The following is a 24,000-nucleotide window of genomic DNA, read 5'->3' as shown; positions in this document are numbered from 1 at the left end:
TGACCTTTGATAAGTACAATCAAAGGCTGTTTGAGTTGGCATGTTTACACACACACACACACACACACACACTCACATATATCATATATATATATATATATATTTGTTAAAAGAAACATTCTTTTATATATATATATATATAGTATATATATAAGGGTGACACGGTGGCGCAGTGGTTAGCGCGGTCGCCTGACAGCAAGAAGGTCCTGGGTTCGAGCCCCGGGGTAGTCCAACCTTGGTGGGTCATCCCGGGTCATCCTCTGGAGTTTGCATGTTCTCCCCGTGTCTGCGTGGGTTTCCTCCAGGGGCTCCGGTTTCCTCCCACAGTCCAAAGACATGTAGGTCAGGTGAATTGGCCGTACTAAATTGTTCCTAGAAATGAATGAATGAATGAGTGTGTGTGTGTGTTGGCCTGGCGGCCTGTCCAGCAGCCCAATGACTGCTGGAACAGGCTCCAGCATCCCACGACCCTGTGAGCAGGATAAGCGGTTAAGATAATGAATGAATGGATGGATGGATATATATATATATATATATATAGTATATATATATATATATATATATATATATACGATTGGGAGAGATGGCGGTGGAGTTTTTAACTAGATTGTTTAACACAATCTTAGGGGATGTTGGGATAGGCTCCAGCATCCCCATGACCCTGACAGCAGGATAAGCGGTTTGGATAATGGATGGATAACGGACGGATAGAAAGTGAGAGGATGCCTGAGGAGTGGAGAAGAAGCATACTGGTACAGTCAAAGACGGTTGAATCAGTTCATCTGCATACGACGTTTATTGACAGATACGTTTCATCACGTTTCATCATACTGGTACTGATTTTCAAGAATAAGGGCAGAGCTGTAACAACTACAGAGGTATAAAGTTGATCAGCCACAGCATGAAGATGTGGGAAAGACTAATAGAAGCTAGGTTAAGAGGAGAGGTGGTGATCAGCGAGCAGCAGCATGGTTTCATGCCAGGAAAGAGCACCACAGATGTGGTGTTTGCTTTGAGAATGTTGATGGAGAAGTATAGAGGAGGCCAGAAGGAGTTGCATTGTGTCTTTGTGGATTTAGAGAAAGCATATGACAGGGTGCCAAGAGAGGGGGTGTGGTATTGTATGAGGAAGTCGGGAGTTGCAGAGAGGTATGTAGGAGTGGTGCAGGATACGTATGAGGGAAGTGTGACAATGGTGAGGTGTGTGGTTGGAATGACAGATGGGTTCAAGGTGGAGGTGGGATTACATCAAGGATCGGCTCTGAGCCCTTTCTTGTTTGCAGTGGTGATGGACAGGTTGACGGATGAGATCAGGCAGGAGTCTCCATGAACTGTGATGTTTGTGGATGACATTGTCATCTGTAGTGAGAGTAGGGAGCAGGTGGAGGAGAGCCTGGAGAGGTGGAGGTATGCACTGGAGAGAAGAGGAATGAAAGTCAGTGGGAGCAAGATGTAATACATATGCATGAATGAGAGGGAGGACAGTGGAATGGTCAGGATGCAAGGAGTAGAGGTGATGAAGGCATATGAGTTTAAATACTTGGGATCAGCTGTCCAAAGTAACAGGGAGTACAGGAGAGAGGTGAAGAAGAGAGAGCAGGCAGGGTGGAGTGGGTGGAGAAGAGTGTCAGGAGTGATTTGTAACAGAAGGGTACCAGCAAGAGTTAAAGGGAAGGTTTACAAGATGGTTGTGAGACCAGCTATGTTGTATGGTTTGGAGACAGTGGCACTGATGAAAAGACAGGAGGTGGAGCTGGAGGTGGCAGAGATGAAGATGATAAGATTTTCATTGGGAGTGATGAAGAAGGACAGGATTAGGAACGAGTATATCAGAGGGACAGCTCAGGTTGGACGGTTTGGAGACAAAGCAAGAGAGGCAAGATTGAGATGGTTTGGACATGTGTGGAGGAGAGATGCTGGGTATGTTGGGAGAAGGATGCTGAATATGGAGCTGCCAGGGAAGAGGAGAAGAGGAAGGCCAAAGAGGAGGTTTATGGATGTGGTGAGGGAGGACATGCAGGTGGCTGGTGTGACAGAGGAAGATGCAGAGGACAGGAAGAGATGGAAACGGATGATCCGCTGTGGCGCCCCCCAATGGGAGCAACTGAAAGAAGAAGAAGAAGAAATATACATATTTAAGATCCTGTTTTTGTCTCTGTTTTCCCTAGATGTCGTTTGCCAAGGGCAAAGACTACCTGAAGCACATCATGGAACAGCATAAGGAGAGAGGCTATGGCTGCGGGATCTGTAACCGGCGCTTTGCCCTGAAGGCCACTTACAATGCTCACCTGGTCATTCACAGAGAGCAGCTACCTGACCCCGCTGTCCAGAAGTAAGACTGAAGGAAAAGGGGGGGGGGTGGCCTAGGAGGTCGGGGGCCCTGCATCTTTTTAATGTTGGAGCGCAGTACTGGCCAATGATACTGCCATTCTTTCCATATGCCTTCTAGCATATGGAAAGGTGTGACGCGTTGCTTATAATGCTTTGTGAAAGATTAGCCGAACGCCGTTATCTAGACGCTAAAGCGATCCTGGCTGTCTGGACTTGAAACGGCAGACGTTAACCATTACGAGGAACACAAACCGACAAGCTCATACAAAGCCCAAGCCACAACACATGTTCAGTCAAGTGCTAACAGCGCCGTTCTCGTATGGGAACTGTTTTTGTGTTCTGAAGGTATATCCATCCATGTGAAATCTGCGGACGAATTTTCAACAGCATTGGAAACCTGGAGAGGCACAAGATCATCCACACAGGTGATCTCTTCACGATCCCACTGCACTAGACTCTCAGTTTCTATATCGTTACTGATTATCAGATTGATGTAGTTAGTTTTGGGACACTTTTTCCAGTACAAACGTGCTCCATAGCTACGTTCTCGTATTTTTGGCATCAGAACATTTGAAGGAACAGGAGTAACCTGCAAACTAGGAGTGAAATCTGCGTTTTTAGGCTTGAAGTTATCTTAAATCGTAACGCAGTGTGTGTTGACGTCTTTGTCCAGGGGTGAAGAGCCACAGCTGTGACCAGTGTGGCAAATCATTTGCGAGGAAGGACATGCTGAAGGAGCACCTCAGAGTCCACGACGACATCCGAGACTTCCTGTGCGCCGAGTGCGGCAAAGGTCAGATCGCCGCTGCAGCGCCGCACCTCGGGGCTCGCTGTCATAACGTTAAAGATAGCGAATAGCGAGTAAGATGTTGTCTGACGTCGAGCCCGCCGTCTTCTTTCCCCGTGTAGGCATGAAGACAAAGCACGCTCTGAGGCACCACATGAAACTCCACAAGGGCATCAAGGAGTACGAGTGTAAGGAGTGTAACCGCAAGTTCGCTCAAAAGGTCAACATGCTGAAACACTACAAGAGGCATACGGGTTAGTCCTTCAAATGTTGTTCTACGAGGCAAAGTCTGTGTGTGTGTGTGTTGTTCTTCCATCTTTGTGAGGACCAATTTGAGTTTTTTGGGGGGGGATTTTTTGCCCCTTTTTCCCCCCAATTGTACTTGGCCAATTACCCCACTCTTACAAGCCATCATGGCCGCTGCTCCACCCCCTCTGCTGATCCGGGGAGGGCTGCAGACTACCACATGCCTCCTCCCATACATGTGGAGTCACCAGCCGCTTCTTTTCACCTGACAGTGAGGAGTTTCGCCAGGGGGACGTAGCGCGTGGGAGGATCACGCTATTCCCCCCAGTTCCCCCTCCACCCCGAACAGGCGTCCCGACCAACCAGAGGAGGCGCTAGTGCAGCGACCATGACACGTACCCACATCCAACTTCCCAACCCGCAAACACAGTTGTGTCTGTAGGGATGTCCGACCAAGCTGGAGGTAACGTGGGGATTCGAACCGGTGATCCCTGTGTTGGTAGGCAACGGAATAGACCGCCACACCACCCGGACGCCCTCCAATTTGAGTTTTTAAACGTCAGAGTGAGGACATTTTTGCTGGTCCTCACTTCTGTTTTAGGGTGGCGATTTGGGTTTCGGGTTAGTAAAAATAAAAAGTCAAACTAACTAAACAACACCCTTCATGATCTTACTCATACCGCCAACTTAAAAAACATCTTTCAAGAATATTCAGGCTCTCATTAAAAACAGATGACACTGTGTCTTCACTAGCCACCGAGTGGGAAAGAGACTTTGCTGTCACCACCAGTGTTGACTTTCTGGAAGTATATTTTTGATTACTCGCTTGTATGACCCACAATTCAAAAATGCAATTTATGGAGAACAAAGTCTTACATGGAGCACAGTCACCCAGCACCAAATGGCCAAAATGGGCTTCCTGGACAAAGACACTTGCTCATATCGTACACTCAATACCACGGACGATTACCTCCATACCATTTGGCTCTGCCCACCTGGTCAGACATTCTGGACCAGCATAGTTAACAAACTCCTCTCTCTCCTGGGCCGCAGCATTCCAGTCTGCCCATCGGTTTGTCTTCCCTGAGATGTCTCCTCAGTGGAAACACCACGCAAACGCCAGCAACCCATTTTGATGGCCTTAACTCTTGCCAAGAAAGAAGTTCTACTCGACTGGAAAAGTAGAAATCTCACAACATCCCAGTGGTTACACCTATTGATAGAATACAGTACCTCAATGGAAAGACTAGCGGCATTATCAACAGGAAGTTGATCCTTTTCATGAAATGTGGGCTACTTTTATCAATGTCTTGGCACCATCCATTGACACACAAGTATTTCTGATCCGGAACAATGTCATGGATCTCAGGCATGTGGGGGGTGGGGGGCTTCCGGACTGCACCGGGTCCCTATGGTTGAGTGGATGTCCTGCGGCTATGGGCGTTGTCCTGGGAGCTGGGTGCTGTTGCTACGGCGGAATCTGAGGCCTATTGGGGGGAGGGGGGGCTATGGGACCGGAAGGGGCATCGGCTCCTGCTCCTGGGCCGGGTCAGCAGAGGTGTAGGAAGGATCTGTGGTTTCGGGGGTTCCTGTGGCCAGTTTACAGGCGTGCGTACGGGGTGCGTTCAGAGCTTGGGTTGGGGGGTGGGGGCTTTCATGGAGCAGGGGTCATGCTAGGGGTCGGTGTGGTGTGCCGTCTGGTCGCAGGCACTTGATCATGCTGGGTGTGGCTGGGGTGGGTTTTCCCAGGTGATGATTGCCCTTGGGGGGGGTTGTCATTCTGGGCCACCTGGGTGTGGTCTCCTCCATGCATGGGGTGCTTCTCACTGGAAGGCCGGGTGGAGGGACGTTGTCCATATCTGTGTTCGTGGCCTGCATGTGCGGTGGTGGGGTCCTGGTCAGCGGCATGCTGGAGGTGCTTGGTGGGATGCCGAGTGCTCCCAGCTAGTCGCTGTGGGTGGGTTGCGCTCCAGTACCAGGGATGAGCTACGGGCCAATCCCGGGGGGTTCTGCCTGGCCACTCCCCGGCCGGCTGAACTCCTGCATTGGTCTTGCTGTACCTCACTTTTCTCCCCCAGTTATACATAGCACACACACACCAAATGATAGGCCAAGTGTTCGTGGGACAGGTGGGGTGCGAGCCATCGGGTGGAGCCGAGGTAGGCGGTTGAGATCTCCTACCCCCTTGACAATGTTCTGAAATTTTAATCCCAGTCACTCTAGTTTAGTACACACACACATTCACACAACCCATACTCAAAACGACACCCACTACCAGGTCAGGGTTCGGGCCTGATGAGCCTGGACGACTCGTACCCCCGCACCCTGCCATTTGAACTCCATACGAGACACGAGCGCACAATACTGGGACTACTGGGATGGGTGGGTCGTCAGCGTGGGCGCATAGTCAGCCAGGAGGCAGCTGGGAGGGCCCCCTGCCCAGGTGGAACGCTCTGTCCTTGGTACCGGGCGGTCTCCCTCCTGCTGCGTTCCTGCAGGGCTGCGGTTAGCGCTGCCAGGTGCTTTCCCCTGGGTGGCGGCTCGTCATTGTGGGTGTGGGCCGTGAAGTTGGGGACGGCTGTCGGACTTGCTCCTGCTGTGACGGGCGCCACGGGTGTGGGGAACGGTGGGGGGAACTGTCCGCCCCGAGGGGGGGGTTGCCGTCCAGTGGTCTGGGTCGGATGTATTCGACTACATGGGTGTATGCTCGGTGTGTGCGGCCGAATGGGGCGTCTACCTGGTGGCGGTGCGGCGGGCTTCACCCCTACATCGGGCGTGGATGGGCATGAGGCCCCCCCCCCTGCCTGCCCACTGGGTGGGTGGTCCCGGCAGTGCGTTGGGCTGTCGGTTGCGGTGCCCAGCTTCCGGCCAGCCATCTGCGCCTCGGGTCCCATACCTGCAGGTGCGCCCTGTGCCTGCACCTGGGGGTTGGCGGGGACTGGTTTGTGCCGCTCGGGGACGTGCAGGGCTGTTTCCCTGTAGGCTCCCGGCCCCCCCCCCCCCCCTATGGGCTTTGTGTTCCTCTGGGTTTGCGGTGCTTTGGGCTCCGGCTGTTCCCTTGGTTGTCTGCACGACTGCGGGGCCCGTGGGTGGCTTCAGAGCCTGTCTGCTGCTCGGAGGCACTACGGTAAGTCGCGGATCTCAGGCGCCAGAATTTATTGGGATTAATCCCGCGCACTCACAGGTGGACACGGCACATGCACATACACACTGCTGGCATCCGCCTCACACACTTCCTGGAACACTCTGGATTACATCCTTCTTCCGAGTCCCTTCTCCCCCTTCTTTTCCTTTTTTTGCTGCCTCCTCCCACTGCGATCCTAAACTGCTATCGATAAGACTGATTTAATTGTGTTTTGTGCGTCTGTTTCTACGTCTCTGTCTCACCGGATACATGTTGTCCCGTTATTGTTTCGAAGCGTCCTTGCTTCACGTGTGCTGATTGTCCCCCTCTCGGAGAAGCGATGCCGATTGGTTGTTCAGCCGATCGGGCATGCCGGAGAGGGGGCGCTGTCGGAGGCTATAAACGTACAGCAAGAACCCCGTGCTGTCGTCGTCCCACAGAGCATCAAAAAGGATGGCGTTACTGTGAGCGGGTCGCCTTCGCGGGTGGAGAATCTGAACTCCACTCGTAGATTAACTCTGAGGACACGCTGGCATACACACTCCCTGTGTTGTGTGCCAAGCCTGCCGACGGCACAGCTTCAAAAAAACAAAAAACAAAAAAAAGGTTTGGGTTTCGTGTTAAGGTTAGAATGAGGATTAGGTTAAGGTTACGAGCTAGGGGATGAATAAAGTCTATAAGGGAGACTTTACAAAGATGGAAGTACAATTTTGTGTGTGTGTGTGTGTGTGTGTGTGTGATTGATGGAGTATTTTGATTGTATTTCTGTGTTGCGTTGGAAGGTTGTATAAATGTTCTCCGTAAAGCAGCCGTGTGAATCCCAAGTCGTGCGTCTGTCCCCGCAGGTATAAAGGACTTCATGTGTGAGTTGTGTGGGAAGACGTTCAGCGAGCGGACCACGTTAGAGACACATAAGCTCATCCACACAGGCAAGTGTTATCGTACAACTGGTTTTGGTTTTTTACGAGAGCTGTACAACGTAGGGTTTTGCAGAAGTTAGAGAGATAGGTAACACTTTAGTATGGGGAACATATTCTAAGTAACAAAAACTTAATTACTAGTGAATTAGTAATGATCAAGACGTCACTTTAGTATGGGGAACATATTCTAAGTAACAAAAACTTAATTACTAGTGAATTAGTGATGATCAAGATGTCACTTTAGTATGGGGAACATATTCTAAGTAACAAAAACTTAATTACTAGTGAATTAGTAATGATCAAGATGTCACTTTAGTATGGGGAACATATTCTAAGTAACAAACTTAATTACTAGTGAATTAGTAATGATCAAGATGTCACTTTAGTATGGGGAACATATTCTAAGTAACAAAACTTAATTACTAGTGAATTAGTAATGATCAAGATGTCACTTTAGTATGGGGAACATATTCTAAGTAACAAAAACTTAATTACTAGTGAATTAGTAATGATCAAGACGTCACTTTAGTATGGGGAACATATTCTAAGTAACAAAAACTTAATTACTAGTGAATTAGTGATGATCAAGACGTCACTTTAGTATGGGGAACATATTCTAAGTAACAAAAACTTAATTACTAGTGAATTAGTGATGATCAAGATGTCACTTTAGTATGGGGAACATATTCTAAGTAACAAAAACTTAATTACTAGTGAATTAGTAATGATCAAGATGTCACTTTAGTATGGGGAACATATTCTAAGTAACAAAAACTTAATTACTAGTGAATTAGTAATGATCCAAGATGTCACTTTAGTATGGGGAACATATTCTAAGTAAAAAAACTTAATTACTAGTGAATTAGTAATGATCAAGATGTCACTTTAGTCTGGGGAACATATTCTAAGTAACAAAAACTTAATTACTAGTGAATTAGTAATGATCAAGATGTCACTTTAGTATGGGGAACATATTCTAAGTAACAAACTTAATTACTAGTGAATTAGTAATGATCAAGATGTCACTTTAGTATGGGGAACATATTCTAAGTAACAAAACTTAATTACTAGTGAATTAGTAATGATCAAGATGTCACTTTAGTATGGGGAACATATTCTAAGTAACAAAAACTTAATTACTAGTGAATTAGTAATGATCAAGACGTCACTTTAGTATGGGGAACATATTCTAAGTAACAAAAACTTAATTACTAGTGAATTAGTGATGATCAAGACGTCACTTTAGTATGGGGAACATATTCTAAGTAACAAAAACTTAATTACTAGTGAATTAGTGATGATCAAGATGTCACTTTAGTATGGGGAACATATTCTAAGTAACAAAAACTTAATTACTAGTGAATTAGTAATGATCAAGATGTCACTTTAGTATGGGGAACATATTCTAAGTAACAAAAACTTAATTACTAGTGAATTAGTAATGATCCAAGATGTCACTTTAGTATGGGGAACATATTCTAAGTAAAAAAACTTAATTACTAGTGAATTAGTAATGATCAAGATGTCACTTTAGTCTGGGGAACATATTCTAAGTAACAAAAACTTAATTACTAGTGAATTAGTAATGATCAAGATGTCACTTTAGTATGGGGAACATATTCTAAGTAACAAACTTAATTACTAGTGAATTAGTAATGATCAAGATGTCACTTTAGTATGGGGAACATATTCTAAGTAACAAAAACTTAATTACAAGTGAATTAGTAATGATCAAGATGTCACTTTAGTATGGGGAACATATTCTAAGTAACAAAACTTAATTACTAGTGAATTAGTAATGATCAAGACGTCACTTTAGTATGGGGAACATATTCTAAGTAACAAAAACTTAATTACTAGTGAATTAGTAATGATCAAGATGTCACTTTAGTATGGGGAACATATTCTAAGTAACAAAAACTTAATTACTAGTGAATTAGTAATGATCAAGATGTCACTTTAGTATGGGGAACATATTCTAAGTAACAAAAACTTAATTACTAGTGAATTAGTAATGATCAAGATGTCACTTTAGTATGGGGAACATATTCTAAGTAACAAAAACTTAATTACTAGTGAATTAGTAATGATCAAGACGTCACTTTAGTATGGGGAACATATTCTAAGTAACAAAAACTTAATTACTAGTGAATTAGTGATGATCAAGATGTCACTTTAGTATGGGGAACATATTCTAAGTAACAAAAACTTAATTACTAGTGAATTAGTAATGATCAAGATGTCACTTTAGTATGGGGAACATATTCTAAGTAACAAAAACTTAATTACTAGTGAATTAGTAATGATCAAGACGTCACTTTAGTATGGGGAACATATTCTAAGTAACAAAAACTTAATTACTAGTGAATTAGTAATGATCAAGATGTCACTTTAGTATGGGGAACATATTCTAAGTAACAAAACTTAATTACTAGTGAATTAGTAATGATCAAGATGTCACTTTAGTATGGGGAACATATTCTAAGTAACAAAAACTTAATTACTAGTGAATTAGTAATGATCAAGATGTCACTTTAGTATGGGGAACATATGCTAAGTAACAAAAACTTAATTACTAGTGAATTAGTAATGATCAAGATGTCACTTTAGTATGGGGAACATATTCTAAGTAACAACAACTTAATTTAGAGTAATGTAACACTATGAACACTTGTAGTTTTGTGTGTTGTTATGTAAGAACAGAGCATATTCATTAAGTGTTAGTAAGGGAGAATAACTCTTCTTGTGGTACTACCACCTTATAAAGGCCATACTAAGCAAAGCATATTGAGATGGTCCTACTAATAAGCAATACTTCTGAGGTTATAGAGGGAAAACTCATAGTTAATGGCTCACTGGTTGTATAATAAGGCCATGCAGAATAAGGCATTAATGAGTACGTAATAATGACCAAGTGAGAGCCAATATGTTGCTAATTTGCATACTAATAAGCACCTAATTAATGGTGACTACGTTCCCCATACTAAAGTGTTACCGAGAGATACCTTCATGCTGTTTCCGAGCACATTTTTAACACGGGTGGTTTGAATTACAGCCGAAAGGTAGGTGTGGTTTTATGGTTTCATAGCTATTGGCTACTGACATTCATGGTGGTCGTGTGGGTGTGGCTGGGTGGGCTAAACACTGGGGCTAAACCGCTAAAACGAGAAATTCACTGGTGACAGCCCCCTTCCTGCTCTGTCGTCACTTTACAACAAAAAAAAGAAAAAATGGCGAGCAACGAGACCACCGACCGCAGCTTTGAGGTTGAGGATGTGGAAGTGGAAGACGATTCCTCTTCTTAGTGGAAGTTGACTACTCGCCTCACGGATATGTTGCTCAGCCGTATGTATTCCTCTGAGCCAAAAGGGGGTGTCTCTTCTTTTATAGCGTCCCGCTACGGACACGCCCTCTGTGCTAATACTAATTCGTGACGCGGCAAGTTGCCACATTTTCACCAACTGGAAATCAGTTACTCGGCCGCCGACATCTCTCGTCCGGCCATAAATGTGATTTTAGGGCCACCAGTTGTCTCATCGATCACATCCACACTCCTTACATCGATTAACAACAGGAAAAGTTGGATTTTGATGCAGGTACCTCTTTAAGAAAAATAATAATGCTGACAGGTAACCTTTCTGTAAAGTCGGGAAAACCAGAAAATATCTCGAGAATATGCACGAAAGATCGAGAAATGCATCATCAAAACTGGAAACTGGCGTGTTCTCTGCCAGGAAACGATTGTGCACACCTCCAAGTAGCGATATAACTTGCTTGTTAAATGTGTTGATTAACTGATCGACCTTAAAAACTGAATTATGGGGTTATAAACTGGACACGGTGCAGGAATCTCAGCAGTAGTAGGCAGATCATTGATTGGCATTATACCCTTTATGACCTCTCTACGACCGCTTGGTCATAAAAACATTTGACAAGCTCCAACAGTCGGTTGTCTCCCGCTCTCTTGCCCTCTGCAGTCGGCAAAACGTGGACATGCCCGACGTGCGATAAGAAGTACCTGACAGAGTACATGCTGCAGAAGCACGTCCACCTGACCCACGAAAAGGTGGAGGCCCAGTCCTGCCATCTGTGTGGGACCAAGGTGTCCACCCGCGCCTCCATGAACCGACACATACGACGCAAACACCCCGAGGTGAGTTGGGTGGTTCTCGGTCAGTCGATCTTGTCAGACAACCGTGGAGTCAAGCCGTTCTGCTGAGCGCCATAGCCATTGTTTGCTTTTGTGTTGTAAAAGACAGGTTTATTTGTTTTATAAATGGAGGCTTCGACCCGGAGTAGCACACAAAAAGTCCTTAACCCCATCTTTTATGTAACTCCAGGTGGTGTCTGTGAGAATTGATGAATTTGATGATCTTCAGGAACCCACAACAATCGATGATTCATCTATAAGCATTGTGCAGGTGAGATTAAAACTCCTGAATTGCTTTACCAATGCAATATGTAGGCATGCAGTCAATGAGAAAACATGGACCATTTCATGGTTGGAAGAGCTCCAACCACGAAATTGGTTCATGTAAACACAGCAGCCTCTTTATTTGACGTTATCTATCTGACAGCCTGTACGGACAATGCAGGAAGAGGGTTTATTATTGCGGCCATGAGGCATGCCATATAGCCAGTAGCTCTGGCATGTAGCACCAGTCATTAATGGCTGTGCTGTAAATGGAAAGGTGGTGTTCATGGTGACAATGAGGGTAAATATTTATCCCGCTAAAATGTCATCGAGCAAGACACCTAAGTCCTACAAACTCCAGGAACACACTTTTTGTACTTTGGCCTCCTTGCAGAGAGGAAGAAAGTGAAAAGACAGATTTTCTCCAAGGTAATAGTGGCTCAACTGATTTTAACATGGAGAACCAGTGATTTGCATGCCACGTCATGTCCCATAGTGTTCCTTATACTTTTATCTATTATCTGTTTTCTTTTTTTGGGAGGGGGGGGGGGGTCATGAATTGGTACATTTAGATAGGCATTCAGATTTGGCACACAGGACCAACAACAAACTGAAAGACAAACAGAGTTCCTTTTCTTCACAGCTGGCAGTTATGCCTGACATACCAGTTTTTCCAGCCATGGTGATAACAAAGTAACTGGATGTTATCATCACATGTTCTCCACTTGCCTTGCAGCCCACACTCACACTAGACAAAGACGGCTTGTCTCAGGAAAGGCCCGCCAGGTCCTCGCGGCACCCCAAGAAGAAACAGAAACAGACAGTGGAGCCCGAGCTCTCTGAATCAGACGAATACGTTGACTTCCCGGAGTCCAGACATGAATCCTTAGAGTTCACCTCCGTCATCGTCGGCGACGAGACGGAAACAAGCTCTGCTGTGCAGAGTATACAGCAGGTACACGTTCAGATTTACGTGGAGATGTTGTCGGTTATGTCTTACTAACATGTCACATCTCTTTTTCTTCCAAGACCTTGTGAAACAGAAGTACAATTCATAACAAAAGAGGGGCGTGTGGGCAGGAGTTTTGCGAGTTGAAGACTGAGATGCAGATCATATTTGGCGGCAATGGTAGAACAATGCCCAACAGCAGTTGATCATCAAGTTTTTGATGGGGAAATTTAAATGAATAAAACAATAAAACAGAGAATGGATAACAAATATAACTATTATCATACCATTTGGTCTAACTTAATGGGAAAGTGTTGTTTATTTTATTTATTTTTTTTATGTATCGGCCATAATCTGTGACAGAACATGCATGGTTCTGTAGGATCCAAGCGCAGCAAATCAATCATTCTAAGATGTTAAATTATTAAGGAGCTAATTGTTTTAGTCATCAAGCATTATGGTTGCAGTGATAACCTTGTGGATTAGCATTGTTGTTTAAATTTTTTTACATTTGGTTAATTGATTGCAGTAAGTACACTGATTAAAAATTTCCAGCCCTAATGACCATGACCAATAATAATAATAACTTTATTTATATTGCACTTTTCTAAAACAATGTTACAAAGTGCTGTACAAAGAAATAAAACCAGACAAGGCAAAACTAAGAGTAAGACCAAATAAGTAAAAAGTAAAAATAAAAACAGTGTAAATAAATAAAAACAAATATCAAACATTTGTAAAAGCTTTGTAAAAGAAAAGTCTTAAGACAATTTTTAAAAGACGCTAGAGACTTGGTTTGTCTTAGTTTGACAAGAAGAGAGGTCCATAGTGTGTGGGCTCTGACAGCAAAAGCCCAATCACCTTTTGTAACAAACCGAGACCAAGGAGTAACCAGCAGGGCTCCGTCTGTGGATCTTAATGGTTGAGAGGGTGTATACCAGGTCAATAAATCAGAAATGTATGTAGGAGCAAGACCATTTAAATCCTTAAAATGAGCAATAAAATTCTAAATCAATTCGAAATACTATAACGGAGCCAGTGTAGGGAGGCAAGCACAGAAGTGATATGGTCATGCCTTTTTGTTCCGGTAATAAGCCAAGCAGTGGCGTTTTGTACCAACTGCAGATGGTGGAGGGAGCCCTTGCTGATACCAGAATAAAGTGCATTACAATAGTCAAGCTGAGAATAGATAAAACCATATACAACCTTTTGCAGATCGGCAATTGATAAAAATTATATAATTTTGGAGATTAGCTTGAGCTGGAGAAAGCATGACTGAACAACAAGTTTGATTTGATTATCAAAACCAAGGTTAGCATCAAATATTACCCCAAGATTCTTAGCAGCCTGATCAAGACTATCTGACAGACCACCAAGATTAGTAATAAAAGAGCTGATGGAATTTTCAGGACCGAACAGAATGACTTCAGACTTACCATCATTAAATTTGAGAAAATTTTTAGACATCCGGGATTTAATGTCAGAGAGGCAAGTTGTGAGATTTGCTAGGGGGATAGGATCTGTGGGTTTTAGTAGCATGTATAACTGAGTGTCGTCAGCATAAAAATGGTAGAGCACATCATGATTTTGAATGACCTGGCCAAGGGACAGCATGTATATAGAAAAGAGAAGGGGCTAAGAACTGAGCCTTGAGGGACACAACAACTCAATTGAGCCATCAAGGAGGTAGTTACCGAGAACAACAGAAAAAGTTCTGTTGTTGAGGTAAGAGCATAATGAGTTAAGAACTGAGCCCTTGATGCCAACCCAAATCTCTAAGCGATGTGGGAGGATGTTGTGATCGACTGTGTCAAAAGCAGCACTCAAGTCTAAAAGAACTAAAATCACCTTTGTCAGCAGTCAGCAGTAGATTATTAGTGACCTTAACTAGAGCTGTGTCGGTACTATGAAGTGCTCTAAAACCAGACTGGAAACTGTTAAAAACACTTAGTGTTTAAAAGAAATCAATTGAGAAGAAATTACTCTCTCCAGAACCTTAGAAAGAAAAGACATTTTGGAGGTTGGTCTGTAGTTACTTAGGGACAGGGGATCTAAATTAGGTTTCTTCTGCAGTGGGTGAACAATGGCATGCTTATAACTGTCTGGAAAAGAACCTGAGGCAAGAGAATTATAGGAATTTGCAGACTAATGGGGCTGATAGTTGAAAATACCTCCTTGAGCAGCTTAGTGGGAATGATGTCTAAGATACAGGAGGAGAAGTGCATGTACTCTTAACACTGAAATTGTAATTGTTGCCAGAAACTAAACCCTCTTTTGGGAGTTTGCTACCATCTAAAGGAAAAAAGCCATTTATAAGTGCTGGGCTAATCTTGAGACCAAGTAACATAAATATAGCAGGATGAACACAGCTGCAGCTAACTGAATTAATGATGGGTCCATTTGATTTAGGTTTGGCAATTAGCGTTGTCAACAATAAATAGACCCAATCTTAATCCCCACCCTAAACACTGAACCCTCACAGACTTTCATTAACACCACCTGGGTGAGTGCAGGGGGTGGGTGCAAAGGCTTGAAATGGTTTAAATGGGAGGAAAGGAACAGCGCTTCATGACATCACATGTTACTTTGACGACACCAGCTGTTGCTACTGGGCTCTGCAATGTTACTAACAATCGCAGTTTTAGGAGTGTTAATTTCACGTTTTATTTTGCATTCCTCATGACTGAAGCAGTTAAGGGGCCGACTGCCTGATTTTACCATTTGATAAGTCGCAGAGTTTGTTGTTCATGCCCTGTTTATGAATAATATAGTAATGTGGGCTGAAAACAAAAACATATGGAAATCATGCCATCAATGAACATGCACATTGTGTGCTTAAGGATGATGACGTGTAAACTTCTTTTTGCCAGCTCCTCCCATGTTTTGCATATGTGTTTTTACACTTCCAGGGCTTCGATTGTCATTAGAGCTGTCAAAATTGGCCAAAAATGCTACTCGATTCCTTCTATAAAAAACAAAACACAGGTTTGAACCCATTCGAATATATTTTTGCACATTATGTCCATAAGAGGGCAAACCAATACAAGAGACATAATTACATGTATAAGCAAGGCTGGATTAGTACCCCCAGGCACCCCTGGGCACTGAAGCTCATTAACCCCCCCCCCACACACACACACACATGCACATGCCACACCCCAGCCATTAAACCCCATCTTAATTACTTTGAGCTTCCAGTCAAGCTGGCATGTCAAATCCACCAGACCATAATCACACACCTATTGATCAAAGGCTGAATAACCAGTCCAGCGGAGCAGGTATGCCTGTACAGTTCGATAGACCAGGTACTGCCATTTCACTCACAAATCACAAGACAAGGAAACAATGGATTAAATCATCCCTAGGCAGTGTATGACTCTAGACTATGGTAATATTTGTGTTCATGGAAAACCATCCAAGCAGACAGCACACCAGTTATTACCGATACATAATAATGTGACTGACTAGCAATAGGCTTACAACAATGCCATGCTAAGGTAATTACACAGCGCAGCTGAATACAGGTTTCAAAATAAGGATCACTAAATGAGCTAGGCAACTTCACACAGAACTGCAAAAACCAACATTTAATGAACTTGACAAACTGACTCCAATACAATATAGCAGCGTCACACCAGAGTGATGCAATACACATGTTATGCAAACAGCATATCAAATAAACTTATCCACAAAATATACAGCAACACACAATCGCAACAGATAATGCTGCTCAGTGCATCTCATCTCATCTCATCATCAGCCGCTTCTCCGGGGTCGGGTCGCAGTGGCAGCAAGCTAAGTAGGGCATTCCAGGTGTCCCTCTCTGCAACAACGCCCTCCAGCTCCTCTTGGGGGATCCCAAGACATTCCCAGGCCAGATTGGACATGTAGTCCCTCCAGCAAGTTCTGAGTCTACCCCGGGGTCTCCTCCCAGTTGGCCGTGCTGGGAAAATCTCCAAAGGAAAGCACCCAGGAGGCATCCTAATCAGATGCCTGAGCCACCTCAACTGGCTCCTTTCAGGAGCAGCGGCTCTACTCCGAGCTCCCTCCGGATGTCCGAGCTCCTCACCCTATCTCTAGGGCTGAGCCCAGATACCCTACGGAGTACAGATTATGATTTCGATTATGTTGTCTGCTCAATGCACAGACAGCGTAATCAAATGGTTCTTACCTTTAGAAGTTATTCTTTCTTGACTTTTTCTTTGGAAACTGTGATCAAGTCCTCAAAATCCAGCTCCCTCACAAGCTCAGACTCGATGGCCATCAAAGAGAGCACTGGAAGCCTTTTCTGACCCATGGTTGTTCTGAGGACATTTTTTATCCGTTTCAGTTGTGAAAATGTCCTCTCTCCCTCGCAGGTGGATACAGGCAGTGTGAGGAAAAAGCTTGAGTGCAACAAAAATGTTGGGGAAGGTTGTCTGGAGTCCATTCCTCAAGCACAACTTGCAGTAGGTTTGCAGGAGTCATCTTGCTCGGTGCTGACAAAAGACCTAAACTGGCTCAGCTCATCAGCGAAGGCCTTGTCCAAGTCAGTTGGCTATGAAGAAGAGAGAGCATCATCCTGTTTGTGGAGATCAGTGTCATCACAGTCCATGTCAAACAGGATACCAAAGCGACCATTCATGTCTCTATGCATCCAGCGGTTTGTTCAGTCCTGAGAGCAAACTGTCGACAATCACACTGAATTTCTCAACTTGGAACTTTCTACTCCCAGTGAGAACAACTTCGTTGTCGACTGCCTCATCATCGAAGGCTCTTCTTTTACTCACGCGGTGAGTCTCAAACAGGTAGGTCTGTGTCACACCCGTGACAGCCCGGACAGATGTCCCGAAGTCGGCAAATTGCTCTCGTAGTGATGCAACGTAAGTGCGCAGTGATTCCAAAAGGCGCACAGCAGTCATTAGGTCCATGTGCCTCTTCTGCAAGCTGTTGCTTGTAAGCTTGAATCGGCGCAGCACAGTGTCCCAAAATATCGTCATCAGCGCAGTCTCCAGCTTCCCAAGCTTGGTACATAGCACAGCGGCCTCACGCCATGTGTCCTGTCGCTCCTGGTTGTCAGGCGCCAACATCTGTAAGGCCGCTCTTATTTCACCTTAATTTTGACCAGGAGGTCTTGTGGAGTCCCCTCTACAACTCCATCTCGTACTGGAGAGAGATTTTAGCGTCGGTGTGATGCTGGTAGTGAACATTCTATTCCATCGGTGGGTGGAAGCGGAGCAAAGAGCATATAGTGCTTGTATTAAGTCAGAAAACTGGCTTGCTTCCCGACAACTATGTTCAACACAGTTCACACCAACCAAATTCAAGGAATGTGCCGCACATGGAATGTAATGAATGAGTGGGTTGTTTTCTTGAGATGAGCTTGCAACCCGTTATATTTCCCAGACATATCTGAAGCATTGTCATATGCCTGGGCACGGGAATTGGAGAGATCCAGTCCCAAATCGCCGACCATCTTCATCACACAGTCAGTCAGACTTGACCCAATGTGACTGTGAATGGGTTCAAATCCTATAAGTCGCTCAACTTTCCCTCCCTCCCTCACAAATCGGAAACAAAAAAGTCAGTTGGTCCACGTGAAACATATCAGATGAGGGGTCTGCTATCTGCTATCACAGAGAAATGTTTTGCTTACTGTAGTTCTGCAGCGATTGCTTGCTTTGTTTTGTCACCCATTAGGCCAGTAAATTCTTCACAAATAGTTGATGACAAGTAGGAAGTCTTACCACGGCCTTTCTGACCATACTTCTGAAAATGTCCCTTTAAAATGGATCAAATTGTGTGACCAGCTCTAGAATTCCCAAGTCACCATTGTGTGGGGATTCCAAAAGTTCGTCATCTCCCCGGAACGGAATCCCCCTTTCGCTCAAGAACTTAATGATGGCAACTACATGCCTTAATACCTCTTTCCAGTACTGACCTTCTGCCTTGATCTGTCTGCCAAGGGAAGCATCCACAGTGCCCAGATGTTGAGTGCCATGTATAAGTGAAAGCATGCATTTTCTGTGCTCGCCACTCATCTTGTGTTCCATTGCTCTCTCAGGGTGTTTCCAGTCAGTCAACCCAACAACAAATGCATTGCAATGTGTCGATAAAACTTTACAAGCAAAGCGATAAATTGCTCTGTGGTACAATTTCACCATTGTGAAGGTGTCTGCTCAGTGCATCGTTAGTGAGAGAACGGGTTTTGTCAGCCTCGTTCCCCCTCCGGCATGCTGGATACTTGGCAGCCCGATTCTGAAAGGCCGAAACCCCTTTCCTCAGATTTTCATCCCAGACCTTCTCTGTAATCGGTCCCCATAATGCAGGGTCTTCACAAATGGTGGGACCTGCCCCTGCAAATGAGCTTGAAGTAACGTTACTGTTTGGTCATCCCCGTCTTTGGCCGTTTCTTCTCCCGTTTATTCGTCGTTTCCCCTATCTTGTTGTACCCCTAGCGGAGGCAGTGTGTCACTGCTGGAGCTAAAGACTTAATAATCATTACATGTATATATCATATACATTCATATAACACCCAAAGCACTTAGACATCCAAAGCGCTTGGATGTCTAAGCAGACTTTGCTTGAGGGAATACCTCAAGCAAAGTCTGAAGGACTGCAGACTTGTGGAAAAGGTTCAGTATGGCTGAAAAAGTCTGTGAGCAAGCCCTCGTGGACTTGCTTGTTTTACTGCGGGACAGCCGTGAACCCTGATGGTGTGAGTGTGGACGATGAAACTAGGCCATTGTTTTGTTAGTGCTTGCCTATTACTATTACTACTGCTACTTTCGGCTGCTGCCGTCAGCTTGACAAGTGCCACACCTTAATCAAACAAGCCGTCATTAATGTTGTTAGCGTCAGCTGTGTTTACCCCGCTATGCTTACATCACTCAGACTCCGGATGAGCACATCACCTGTTGTTTGAGGTTCAAAACTTCTTGATTGGAGGCTGTTTTAACAGGAGCAACAGGTGAATGTAATTTACCTGGCAGAATTGAAAAACAGCACTACTGGTGGTACCTGGAGGCGTGATTGAAGAACCACTGATTTTAACCTTTAAAGACCGAGGGGGATTTGGGTGTATGAAATTTGAGTGTTTAATACAATGAAACACCAATGCTAAGATGATGACGAGCAATTCTTAATTTCTCTCTGTTAGAATAAATTTTGTTACATGTGTCAACAAGATCGACCCAAATATAACACAACAGACCACAACATATTATAAGCTCCCTTTTTTATCCCCCAGTAAAGAAGAAATGAAGCTCTGCGATGTTCCTACCACTGTAACTGACTTGTTTTTATTGATATTGTTTTAGGTGGTGGTCTTGGCTGACCCAAACACCCCCACCGCCTCCTCTCCCAACAGCTCTGTGGGGCTCACCAACATCACTGTAACGCCCATCGCCACCCACGCACCCACCCAGTTCACCAGCCTGCAGCCGGTAGCTGTGGGCCATCTGACGGCCAGCGACCGCCCCCTCACCCTGGATAACTCCATCCTCACCGTGACCTTTGACACTGTCAGCGGCTCCGCCATGCTCCACAACCGGCCCACTGAGCTCGTCCCCGAGACGGTGGGTCCCGGCGGCACCACTGCAGCCCAGTCAGTCGCCCACTTCATCAACCTCACCACCTTTGTCAACCCCATGGGCCACCAGCTGGAGGCCCCAACTCTGGCTTGGAGGCCTGTCCCAGCAGCTGAGGGTACCCAGGTCGCCCGCGTGACAGACGACACTCAAGGTGAAGGACAGGAGCCCCAGAACCAGAACCAGGGCCCCGATGAAGGCCAACCTGGCCAGGCCCAACCGCAAACCACCCAGCAACAGACAGGCTCAACGCAGCAGATGTTTAGCTACTAAACAAGAGACCCGAGGTGCTGGTCGCCTCATGTGATGCACAGCTAATGGGAGAAGGTTTTCTGAAACATTTCGGAAAGTGAACTGTTTCACCCAAATGCCTAAAATCTGCCCTGTGGAAGTGAAGGAAATTTGCATGCTTTCGTTTATCAAAAAATTTTTTAAATTCTTCAGTACTGTCATAACATTTTGAAAGCAGCCGTTACAGATGAAATATTTATAGTTCAAATACTGATTATGATTGAAGATGTACATTTTAAACCAAAGTATGAGATTGAATATTTAAAGTGCTGGAGCGGCCCTTTTTCGAAACTATGCTTGCGAGGTAAAGCCGGATCTGCCGCTTGCGAAATGAGATGCAAAAACGAACCGATTGGCTAGATGAGCGACGGCCTGTTCGTTTTAAGATGTCGAGGAAAATGTAAAACGTATTTTTGTTCTTTTAGGTTTTTACAGAGAACTTTATTGGTAGGGTTTGTGAAGTAATGTGATCTGCAATTTCAAGAGAGGAGTTAACTCCTGAGATTTTTTTACATTTTTTTTTTCAGGTATTCATGTAAACTAATTAACGCTAAACTGTCCGAAAAATACTGGAAACCATTTTTTTACCGTTTATTTTTCAACAAAATATCTTTTGGGGAAAAAATAACTTTGTTCTCGTCTGTTTGTGTTGATGATGGAGTTCATTTGTCAAACTGAGGTGACGTCGGGGATCGGCGGTTCGAGTCCCCGCGTTGCCTCCGGCTTGATCGGGCGTCCCTACAGACACAGCGGGCCGTGTTGTTGGGTGTGTGTCCTGGCTGCTGCACTAGCGCCTCCTCTGGTCGGTTGGGGCACCTGTTCCAGGGGGTGTGACTGGGGGGGAATAGCGTGATCCCCCCCCCATGCTCTACGCCCCCCTGGTGAAACTCCTCACTGTCAGGTGAAAAGAAGCGGCTGGCGACTCCACATGTATGGGAGGAGGCACGTGGTAGTCTGCAGCCCTCCCCGGATCGGCTTAGGGGGTGGAGCAGAGACCGGGACGGCTCACAAGAGTGGGGTAACTGGCCAAATACAACTGGGGAGAAAAGGGGGGAGGCTGAGGTAACGATAAGAGCAGTAATAAGCTCTTATAACATGGTTAATGTATGGCAGTGTCACATTTCATAGGTAAACCTCACCTCTTTATGGACATGGAGGCGGGCTGCAGTAGATCTTCTAAAACCTTAATCCGTCTTTTCTCCACACAGCAGAACCTGAAGACACAACACACAACACCCTCCAGCTGATGGGCTGAGGAAATGTTTTCCTACACATCGTAATGCCGCTGTTGCTCATAGATCCCTGTACTATGCGGTCCGGTTCCGGACTACATATTAGGGCCTGAACCACAGCGGAGGTGTTTCCGAATCGACGCCATGCTTTCTACACACCATGTGCAACAGTCACAACACGAAGGATGCAAAATGGGTCCTTCGACCACGTTAGGCTAAAACTCTCGATGGAAAATGAAACCCGGCAAGGTCTGCTCCTTCAAAAGAAACTGTAATGCATCTGACAAATGTTATTTATCCATCCACCCGATATCCAAACCACTTATCACACACACACAGAGACACACTCACACCTAGGGACAATGTAGTACGGCCGAGTCGCCTGACCTACATGTCTTTGGACTGTGGGAGGAAACCGGAGGAAACCCACACAGACACGGGGAGGACATGCAAACTCCACACAGAGGACGACCCGGGACGACCCCCAAGGTTGGACGACCCCGGGGCTCGAACCCAGGACCTTCTTGCTGTGAGGCAACTGCGCTAACTACTGCACCACCACTATTTCAACAGCCCCCCTCCCCTCCAGATGCTAATCCTAATCTTAACCATACCAAACGCACATCTGAAATTAACCGAAATGTCTCTGACTTTATGACTGAACAGTATCTCACCGCCGCTCCTTGGCTGAAGTAGTGCGTTTTAAAAGCACCGTCACACAATTTGATGTGTCACAGATTTTGGGAGCGGCACGTTGGCACAGCGGTTAGCGCGGTCGCCTCACAGCAAGAAGGTCCTGGGTTCGAGTCCCGGGGTAGTCCAGCCTCGGGGGTCGTCCCGGGTCGTCCTCTGTGTGGAGTTTGTATGTTCTCCCCGTGTCTGTGTGGGTTTCCTCCGGGGGCTCCGGTTTCCTCCCACAGTCCAAAGACATGTAGGTCAGGTGAATCACCCGTACTAACTTGTCCCTAGGTGTGAATGTGTGTGTGTGGGGGGGGGGGGGCGCCCTGTGATGGCCTGGCAGCCTGTCCAGGGTGTCTCCCCGCCTGTCGCCCAATGACTGCTGAGATAGGCTCCAGCGACCCTGAGAGCAGGATAAGCGGTGTGGATAATGGCTGGATGGACAGATTTGGGTGCAACACCAGTAGTGGAGGAGGCGAGGTGCCGACAGGGGAGATGGTTTAAATCTGAAAATGACTTCAGAAGTCCACACTGGACGTTCTTCCCTCGCTTCATGAACTCGTAGTTCAGGGCCAGGATATGAAAGTATACTGAATGATATGGACACATGAACATACATCCATACATGCAACCCCCCCCCCAAAGGGGCTGGAGGGAAGATATGTCTCCATCCTAAAGGAACACGTGAGATGTTAAAGAGGCACAGAACACCAATCCCACGCCACTTCATTTCTTGTTTGACGACCGGTCCTGTCAATACCAAGGACTTTAAAAGGTCTTTTTTGAAATGCAAAAACAAGCTCGACATGCATATGATAATCCCGAGGCCTTGGGCTGAACATGGCTGTTAATGACATTTAGATGAGGGGCCCTCACGCTGACTCGGTCAGGACTCGCTGTTCAGACCTGCAGAATCGCTCTGAGAAAACAAGAAAAGTCAAACTGGTCTAAAAAGAAGATGCGGTCTAACAGAGTCGCTTGTCAGCATCGGACCAAAGGCCAAGCGGTCTGGAATTCTAGATTTGCAGTGATCTAGACGTGTTCACCAGCCCACCGATGTCCATCCAAACCTATGATGAAATGTCCAGCAGGTGGCGATAATGTCTTCCACAATGCAGCGTCCTGGGTTTCAAGGCCGGTTCTACTCTCTAATCCAGACTAGACAGTTATTAGTAAAACTGTCATTAATAACCGCACTCAGCATTAGTCTGCTGAATGCCACGTGGCCTGCTGCTGTCTCCAGCAAGTACGTCAGCGAGCACCCTACCCTACCACGCCACACGTCCAAGAGCCGGCATGACATCCGCTATCCAGTCCAGTGATGTGCAGGCAGGCCAGGCAGGGCCTCCTCACCCAGGCTCATAATGAAGAAAAAAAAATATGATAATTACCAAAAATATTTACTTTAATTTGTGGAGATTGTTGTAAAACATCATGTAAAACGTGTTGTTTCATCAATA

The 24,000-nt window shown here is 45.5% G+C and overlaps 1 protein-coding gene across 1 annotated transcript in view; it reads left to right on the top strand.

Moving 5' to 3' along the window:
* The window catches only part of prdm15 (PR domain containing 15), a 41,304-nt gene extending 20,647 nt beyond the window's left edge, over positions 1 to 20,657 (top strand). Inside the window, exons 15-23 of the mRNA XM_056285195.1 lie at positions 2,169 to 2,332; positions 2,677 to 2,756; positions 3,005 to 3,124; positions 3,241 to 3,372; positions 7,334 to 7,417; positions 11,386 to 11,561; positions 11,749 to 11,829; positions 12,559 to 12,777; positions 20,070 to 20,657. Of these exons, the coding sequence (XP_056141170.1) occupies positions 2,169 to 2,332; positions 2,677 to 2,756; positions 3,005 to 3,124; positions 3,241 to 3,372; positions 7,334 to 7,417; positions 11,386 to 11,561; positions 11,749 to 11,829; positions 12,559 to 12,777; positions 20,070 to 20,612 (1,599 nt within the window). The 3' untranslated portion in view covers positions 20,613 to 20,657. The remainder of the gene's footprint in view (positions 1 to 2,168; positions 2,333 to 2,676; positions 2,757 to 3,004; positions 3,125 to 3,240; positions 3,373 to 7,333; positions 7,418 to 11,385; positions 11,562 to 11,748; positions 11,830 to 12,558; positions 12,778 to 20,069) is intronic.
* The last annotated feature ends 3,343 nt before the right edge of the window (positions 20,658 to 24,000 follow it).

The sequence above is a fragment of the Lampris incognitus genome, chromosome 8, assembly GCF_029633865.1.
Source record: "Lampris incognitus isolate fLamInc1 chromosome 8, fLamInc1.hap2, whole genome shotgun sequence".
NCBI lineage: Eukaryota > Metazoa > Chordata > Actinopteri > Lampriformes > Lampridae > Lampris > Lampris incognitus.
Note: the sequence above shows the minus strand (reverse complement) of the source record. Positions and strands in the feature narration are given on the sequence as shown.